The following is a 9062-nucleotide window of genomic DNA, read 5'->3' as shown; positions in this document are numbered from 1 at the left end:
TTTCACTCAGCTCGCTCAGAACATGTGGGTGAACTTGACTTACTTTGGCATTTGCATTCCTCACCATTACTGTGTCTTAAGGCTGATTCATCACATGCCAAGTGCTATGCAAGCTTCTAAATATTTTCTTTTCATATCTCATTGACTCATAACAGCTTCATAGGTAGGCCCTATCTGTTTCTCCATTTTACAGAGTAGGAAACTGTGGCACTGGGATATTAAATTATATATCCAAGATCATCCAGCTCGGACATGGCAGTGATGGATTTGAACCCAAGCCAGTCCAGAGCTCAAGCAGGCTCGAGTGGGATTTTCCTTAAACTACTTCGTGAGACCTGTCACCAGTCCAGTGTCATCACCCCCACCCCCGACGGCCTTGTCAGCACAACAGCCTGTTGCTGGCTCCTCACATCGCCCCAGCTCTGCTGTGTCCACACATCCTTGATGAATTAACCTTGGCAATACCGACCTTGCCTTGTCACACCAATAAAGTTAGTGCTGCAGAGAACTAGGTTGTGGGAGGTATAATGGATCCCTCTCTCTACCTGTCTCTTTTTTCCTGCAGATTCTAAGGTTGCTTGGATGTTTAGGAGAAGATCCAGAATGTTCCTTATGGGAGGAGGGCAGGTTTGGAAACAGGAGAGACCCTACATTGGCTCCTTCTAAGGCAGACCTCCTTCCATACCCAAATCTCATCCTCTTTGTCCAGGGTGGCCCATGTGGCTCTGCTGCCTGGGATTGGATTGTCTCTGTGTGCCCCCACATTGCTCAACAGCAGGACAACATTCCTGTACCAAGGCAGAGGGGAGTCGGATTGTGTTAGCAATTTTCCATCAGACTGTGTCATATTTGGATTGTATTGTATTAGGAGCTGTTTCCACTAATGTGACGAGAAAGTTGCGAATCTGAGAAGACTCCTGCATTGTATTAGGGAAACAAATATTAATGTGATTCGATGGGAAGTGGCTAATAAGAAACTAAGTTGCTAATATGACACGATGGAAGGAATTTGGGTCGGGTGCTTGAACTTTTCTGGAATGTGTGACGGGCAGGGACAGGGAAGGCAAAATGGCAGGAACTTCGTGTTACAGTCACTCAGAGTTAAGGCCCATATCTGAGCCTCCTCTTCCCCACCACACCCAGACCCTCACCCCTGTGCTGTGTTGAATAGTGTCCCCAAAAGTTCTCATCCACGCAGAACCTGAGACTATGACCTTATTTGAAAAGAGTCTCTGCAGGTATGATGAGGATGAGGTCATACCGCATCAGAGTGGGCCCTGGATGCAGTGACGGGTGTGCAAGGAGAGGGCGTGTGGGGAGAAGGCCCTGTGCCATGGAGCTCCAGATGGGAGCTGCGCACCCACCCGCCGAGCACAGCCCAGGACAGCTGACAGCCCCCAGAGGCTGGAAGGAGCCAGGAAGCCTCCTCCCCGGGAGCCTTCAGAGGGAGGGCGGCCCTGCCGACCGCCGACTTTCCGACTCGCGGCCTCCAGAACTGTGAGAGAAGACATTTCTCTTGTTTTAAGGCCCCCCCCCCCCCGTTGATGGTACTTTGTTATGGTGGCCTGAGGACACTAACCCCAACCCCTTTCCCAATAACACCCTCAAAAAGGAGAGGCGGGTTTGGTAACATCCATCTAACTCGGAGACAGCAAAGCAGCTTGGGAGGTTCCTCCAGCCCCAGGACGAACCGTGATGCTTGACCAGAGCCGGGGGGCAGGCCTTGCTCTCTTCCTCTTCTTTGTTCTTTGCTTAAAAAAGCCTCCTCATTCGCAGGCCGGTTGGCATATGGACTCCACAGCCTGCTTCGCGGCACGTTAATATGTGATTAAAGGGTTCTTAAAACACCCATTAGTCCCCCTCTGGTATCTAATAACGCTTTTGGATTTAGAACAGAATATTATTTACTCATTAGCTGATAATAGATCCTGAGCACACGCTGTATGTATTGGGACAATTATTAGAACATGGGTCTGCGCAGAAACCTGGTGCCACTGCTGAGGATGGTGGCAGGACAGCAAGGTCTGGAGGGCTCAGGGATGAGGGGCACAAAATGACCCGTGGGTCCTCCAAGGAAAATAGAGGGCCTGCTAGACAGAGGCTGTCTTTGGAGGCTTGCTGCAGGCCGAAGCGAATTCCAGGTATGGACGGGGGCACTTAAGTGCCTCAGTGGAAGGGAGGTATTGGTAGGGGTTAGAATTTGAGGTAATCAGTTCCAAGAATTGGGGTGCCAACAATAACAGCCCCCCACAGTGGTGAAGGATCGAACCTGAGCTTCAGGGCCGAAGCCTCCCGGGATAAGATTATTAATTTGTCCCCTGACAGCCACCGCCAGGATCACAGGGGTGGGGTGACGTGCCCAGGACACACAGCTGGTGAGTGACTGCAGCAGAAGCCAGCGCAGCCCTTCTGATGACCAGACCTGAGTTCTTTTCAACGCTGCTTTGTACCCACTGCAGAAACTCCTTGGTAATTCAAATCTTCCCTTTCTCCAATGGAAAGAGGCACTTTAGCACGATTTACTATAATGTTTTGTTTGTTGGAAAGGTGAAAATAGTGGCAGATTGTCCCTCTGTAGTGTGTAGGGTCCTTGATCTATGGTCCAGATGTACTGCAAAGTCTTGGGTAGGGGGAACCAGAATGGAAAGGAGTGTAAATGCCATGGAAGTGGTTTGGGCATCTGAAGCAAGAGGAGGCCCCGGGAAGGATCAAGGAGTCATGAGATCAGGCCTGTGTCTGGGACCAGCAACTCTGGTGGAGGTCTGGGAATCAGAGTGGAGGCAGGGGAGAAGCTGGAGGTCTGGGAATCAGAGTGGAGGCAGGGGAGAAGCAGGAAGAGGCCAGCGAGAGGTTTCGCATAGCCCTGGTGAAGCCTCATGGGTCTGAAGCAGCAGGTGGTGGGGGCGTCAGGAGGAGGGCACGGATCCTGGGGATACCCCCAGCATCCACAGCAGACGTCACAGGTCTCAATGGCTGCTTTGACTTGGGGGTAAAGAATATAGCAAAGTCAAGACAGCCCCCAGTTTGATGGACAGAATACAGGGTGTGGGAAGGAAACTCTCCAGTTTGACAAGCCTGATTTTCAGGTCATCGGTTTGTAGTGATTTTGTGAGCGAATGCATGAGCCTCTGATGATGAAAGGCACGGCATAAAGCCTGCAGTACAAGCACCAAGAAAAGGACTGAGAAAGCACTGTAAACCTTGCCTCTCAACTCAGACTCGCCTAGGCTTTTCTGAGACACGCCAGATGGAAAGACAAGCGGGGCTTGTATGAAGGTGGGGAGGTCTCTCTCCAGCCCAGTGCAAGTAGTTCAAGACCTTTTGCCTCCTGGTTTCCCGTTGCGGGGGCAGGGAAGCCTCCACCTGTGTCCCTGTTGTACATGGGTGGCCAGGGGGCTGTGGGTCCTGTTTATGTTGAACACATACAAGGAAGGAGCAGCGTGCCCTCTCTGGCAAGTCATTCCATCCTGTGGCCGCAGAGACCCTAAAGAAGTCAGAGTTGTTTCCAGCAAGGCCCCAATTAGAGGGCAGGCATAACTTTTAAGTGTATCGCCCAAGTGAAGAATAGGGCTCCCTGATGAAAGCTTAACAGGTTTCTCCCCCCTGCCCTGGGCAGGAGCCAGAGAGGAAGCAGCACTTGGCAAGCCTGTCCTTTGGTCCATCTTCTCTAGATGCGTGGGTCTACACCTCAGCTAGATAAATATCCAAATAAGTAAACCACTTCCCAGTGGGTGTGTGGCATATGCGTGAGTATATGTGTGTTTGTGCCTGTGTGTGTGTGTTTTAATAAAGCTCACCATGAGCCAGATATCAATTTCTGTCAGAGAGATGCAGAGCATCTGAACCAGAACTAAATAAAAATAAACATTAAACAATTATTGGAATTTAGGTTTATTTAAAAAATCAGCAGGGTTGAGGGAACAAGCCACCCATTAGCGAGGCAGAACTATCGGGCCTTTTAACAACCCGCTGGTTCTTGGCTGCCAGGGAGATTGGGGCTGTACAAGCTGTGGAAACTCCGGATCCTATTGATTAAAGATGATGCGGTAACAGGCCAATTATATCGTCGTGGCTGCTTGCAGCGCTGGCCAATGCTGGCTACCCATTTGTCTTTATGGAAATGGCTTTGTTTGGGGGGCTCTGGGAGGGTGGTTCAGGATCGTCATCCTGAGCAAAGCACTCTTCCTCCTCTGGTCCCTGCAGTTGGTGGAGGCTCCAAAGCCTGAGCTACCCCGGGTTCTTGCATTTTCCTCCTCCCTGACCCCTCCACGGACACCCATGGTCCATGAGGAATCTGTGTCTTGTCAACCAAATCAATGCAAATAACTGGTGAGCGTTTCTCGACTTTTCAGTAACAATTGATCTTCCCAGAACTGATAGCATTTGGAAAACATAAGTAAGGAGAGCAGCAGTGAGCCAGATGTCCACGTTAAGAGAATATAATGGCTCTGAGTTATAGGAAAGGAAGTGATTTTCCTTCTAGCTTTAGCTCCAAGAAAGCAGAACAAACTGCCATGGAGCATCAAGAAGCTTCCAGTAAACTCAGGGCTTAGTACAGACACTGTCTCTCAGCCTGTAGATTCGGACGACTGCGGGACAGGGACCTTCCAAACCGACAGGCAGATCTCCTGCTTGCAATTTTGTCAGTCTCTGGGTTTTTATTTGGAAGTGTTCTGCACAGCTAGTCACTGGCGGGGAAGGAGAGAGAGGTTTGCTGTTCTTCCTGGGGGGAAGGGGGGTGATGGCTTAGCCCCTGTGCTGTTCATCCACTGGATGGGAATCTCCTCTCTGCCGGTTTGCCTTTTTAAAATTTTCCTTCTTTCTAATTTGACTGTCATTTCCAGATGCCGCTCTGATTGGCTCCTGACTTGACTAGAGTGATATTTAGGAAATCAGATGTCACATGGGGATGGGGTGTTCTATGGATTGGTGAATGGCGAAAAGGATTCCCAGGGTTGTTTTCTTTATGGACAGCTGTCGTTCTTCTGGGACTCCTTCATGTGTTCCTCCATGCATTCATTTATCTGCTCCAACATGTAGCTGCTGAGCACTGCTCTCCGCCAGCCACAGCTAGGTGCCGGGGTTCATTGGTCCCTGCCCTCGTGGAGGCGGACACAGACAGGAAACAATTGATTATTATGTCATAATTGCAGTAGCGCCTCCTAGAAATGAGCAGGGAGTGGGGACCCATGACAGTGAGAACCTGACCTTATTGTGGGGTGCTGGTCTTAAGGAGTAATGCCTAAGCTGAACCTTGACACGGGGTAGGACTGAGCTAGGCCAGTGGTTCTCAGACTTGAGCGTGCATCAGAATCACCCAGAGGAGGACTGGTTAAAAAGAGTGCTGGGCATCACCTCCAGAGTTTCTGATTTATCAGGTCTGGAACTGGTCTAAGAATTTACATTTCTATTAAGTTCCCAGGTGACACCGCTGCTGGTGGTCTAAGGACCAGACTTTGGGAACCACCAAAGTGGGCAAAAGAGTGAAAGGAGAAGGTGTCAGGTAGTAGGAATTGTGGATGCCTTGGCTGTATGGTCGGCTTGGCAGTTTGCAGGCACAGAATAAGGGGCAGAATGGTAGGAGCAAAGTAAAGAGGGCTGGGGGGGAGCTGTGCTTTAGGAGGGCGTAGGGTCCTCACCCCATAGGGCTTGCAGGCCGACCTGGGAGGTTTGGATTTTATCTGAAATCGAATGGGAAGCCTGGGCAGGTTTTAAGCAGGAAAGTGTCAGCATCCAGTTTGTATCTTGAAATACTCTCTCTGGCTGCCAAGGCAGGAAGGGGATGGTGGAAGGGTGGCTTACGTGAAGCTGGGGCACCTCACGAGGAGGCGATGCAGGTATCCGGCCGGGAATTGGAGGTGACTAGACCCTCTGGTGTCAGTGGGCGTGGGAAGCATGGATATGTCTGAGAGTGTTTGAGTCCAGGCACCTCCCCCTCTCCTGGAAAGCCTTCCTGACCAGTCTGAATCTACCCATCCATCCCTGAAACCTGATATCTTAGCCTGAAGAAGCCATAATGTTGACACTGACCTTATCAGTTCTTGAGTGCAAGACTCTTTGTGTCATATCTGCCTCACACATGGAGCAGAGGCATGTTGGATAACAACAAATACCTTATAGTAATTAGCAGGTCACTGGACATTTGTTTATCAGCTAGGGTCACATCTGTTACCTCATTTGATTTTCCAAATAACCCTGAGCAAAAGGTGGAATTGAACCCATTTTTCAGATGGGGCAAATTGAGGTTCAGCAAGGACAGGAGATGCTCCCAACCAAGCTCACCCAGCTGAACCAAAAAGCAAGATTCTCACCCAGGCCCATAGTGCCCTCTGGTGAACAGAAAAAAGGAGCCATGACGCCTCCACCCTTAGACAGTGACCAAATTTCCCTCAGTAAGTATCAAGGGCCTTACCCAAGATGACAGGGCCAGTCCACCAGAAATATTAAATAGGTACAGAAGAAATTGTCATTTTTTTTGGAAATAAAAAATGGTCAAATATCAGCAGTTTCCTATGGTTCGACCTAAAACAAAGCATGCAGGGGAAATGTTGCATTTCTAGAAAATTCTGCCGCAGCATGAGGAATAGGAGTTGCAACGTAGTCTAAATTGTCTCTGAAAGCAGCTTCCCACACACACGGAAGCTGATGAGGGGGCCGTACAGGGATGCAGCGTCTTAGAATCAGTCTATAATGCAATCAATTTTGTATATCCCTGGTGAAACAGCAACATTTATTTAACGTCTTTTATAGAGCAGCTGAGTTTTATCACAAATCACATTCCATTTCTATTCAGCTGGGACTCCTTGAAGGCTAAAATGCACTTACTTTTCTCGGAGGAAATTTACCAATTCCTCAATAAAGACCCATTTGCCTCTGTATGTAAAATTGACACATTTATTGAATATTAAACATTTAAAGTTTTTTTCCCCAGCTCTCCACCCCCTCCCCCACACCTTTTCCCACTTTTCCACAAAGCTTTCCAGTCATTAGGGAGTTCCTCAAAGTGGCAAGAAATGGGTGTTTTCATACTGACATTTAAATTTGGGTCATTCTTATCAGTGGGAAAGGGTCAAGTTATGTCATAAATGTATAGGGTGACATCCAATGCCTTGGAGCAGCCCCTTTAAGCCCTGTGCTTTTCCCCATCATTGTGGCCAGCTTGGTAGTCTTGGTCACACGGCAATGCTGTGTTGAGTTTGTGACAAAAGTTTTTTTGTCCACACTTGTAACGTTTGCAGAAGGCAGGGGCAGCCTCCCTGACAATAAATTGTGCTAATTAGCATGAGGGCCTATTAATAAAGCGAGTTTTCTTTCATCTGTGTTCCTGAATGGTCGGGGACATCAATTAAAGTGTGCGCTTGGGACAATGTCTTTTCACTGCCGGTTGCAGTGTTTTTGTTTAAAAAAATAAGCAGGGGGCTGGGCCATTTAGGGAACTTGTTTTTGTGTCCTGTACATGGGAGAGGGCTGAACTGTTGAACTTAGGTCTCAAATGTTGGGTCCAGATCTTCTGACTGATGCTAAATCAAGGCAGTGACACGTCGGGTGGGTGCTTGGCCCTGGGGTTGGGGCTGTGCTTGCAGAGAGAAAGAATGGTCACATTTGAGGAGTATCTTCCTAATGAGGTTTAAAATCCGCCAGACAAGGTTTTGAACTTGTAACTCTCCCTCATCCCAGCTTTGTGAGCTCAGATAGGTGATTTACCTCTTTTCCCCTCAGTAAGGGTTAAATGAGATAATCCATGGAAGGTTCCAGAAGGAACCTCAAACTTCATTGCTGTTCTGGGAACTTTATCCGGTGTCAGGTTTGTATGGAAAAAGAAAGGTCATTTCATCCAGCTGCCTGTTCTAGGGTTGGTTCTTCCACACCGCCCAGCAGTTAACCATTTTTGCTGGAAGTCCTTTAAGGACCGGGAACTCATCACTGTCAGGTGACCTGAAACCTGCCCACACAGGTCTGAGCTCCTCTCCTATTTTTCAGATATGTAAAGATGCCCCCTTTTCTGAGTCTTCTGTTTTCCAGGGTAAATTGCCCCCCAGCTCTTTGTAGATCTGGGTTTCTCAACCTGACACACGACTGACGTTTTGGACCATATAATTCCTTGTCTTTGCATTGTGAGATGGTCAGCCACCCCGCTGGCCTCTACCTGCTAGATGCCAGCAGTGGCGTTCCCCAGGGTGACAATTCAGAAGTATCTCTACCCCTTGCCAGATGTGCCCTAGAAACCAAAATTACCCCCTCCCCGCCTTTGAGAAGCATTGTTCTAGAGTTTCTGGTTCTCTCCATCCTGGACCCCTTTAGCCAGATGTGACACCCGACCTGGGAGACTTTCCCACCCTTACATTTGTATCCCCTCTGGCACGTCATCATTCCTGTGGTTTCTGCCTCCGAAATGTTTTTGGTGCCCACTTTTGCTTGGCACGAGCTGAAGCTGCCGAGATCCTGAAAACCCAAAAGCAAACATCAGGAGAAACCAAAACAAAATCACGCATTTTATTTTTCTGCAGCTGTCTCTGCAAAGGGCAGACACCGCCAGGACTGGAAGGCGCCTGGGCCTTCCATGTTAGCACGTCTGTTTTGAGAACAGGAATGATAAGGCCTGAGTGTAGCCCACAGCTTCCACCTGAACGGGCAGAGCCAAGTTTTCAGAGCAGGAGGTCAGCGAAGGTCTCCAACTGCAGCTGGCTCCAGGTCTGGGTTAGTATTCTGGCTTTGTCACTGACTGACGACACCTCTCTGAACCTCAGTTTCCTCATCTGTATCATGGGTTTAAAAGCAACACGATCTCAAAAGGTTGTTGCCACGATTCAAAAAATTGACTCATGTGAAGCGTCCATTGAATAGTAATCAACTAATAAATAAGAGCTACTATTTTGTATTATTGCTGTTGTTTGCAAATAAGAAACACACATCCAAGGAATGAGAATAGTTCACTTAAAGTCAACCAGTGGGTCAGTGTGAAAACATTGGATTGAGCATCTCTTTTCTGAAAACTTCAGGGTTTTTTGCAAAGGTCTGTCTGTGCATACAAGGAGATTCGAAGATGATCCATTTTATGTGAT

At 48.6% G+C, this 9062-nt stretch overlaps 1 protein-coding gene across 3 annotated transcripts in view; it reads left to right on the top strand.

Moving 5' to 3' along the window:
- The window catches only part of CUX2 (cut like homeobox 2), a 273824-nt gene that overhangs the window by 132157 nt on the left and 132605 nt on the right, over nucleotides 1-9062 (top strand). The window contains exons 1-2 of one of the 3 annotated variants that reach the window (XM_029922229.1): nucleotides 2433-2469; nucleotides 8508-8697. The exons of the other annotated variants lie outside the window; for them this stretch is intronic. Of the exons in view, the coding sequence (XP_029778089.1) occupies nucleotides 8590-8697 (108 nt within the window). The 5' untranslated portion in view covers nucleotides 2433-2469; nucleotides 8508-8589. Of the gene's footprint in view, nucleotides 1-2432; nucleotides 2470-8507; nucleotides 8698-9062 lie in introns of those variants that run through there. 3 annotated transcript variants of the gene reach the window in all.

The sequence above is a fragment of the Suricata suricatta genome, chromosome 14 (genome assembly GCF_006229205.1).
Source record: "Suricata suricatta isolate VVHF042 chromosome 14, meerkat_22Aug2017_6uvM2_HiC, whole genome shotgun sequence".
In the NCBI taxonomy this organism is placed as follows: Eukaryota; Metazoa; Chordata; class Mammalia; order Carnivora; family Herpestidae; genus Suricata; species Suricata suricatta.
Note: the sequence above shows the minus strand (reverse complement) of the source record. Positions and strands in the feature narration are given on the sequence as shown.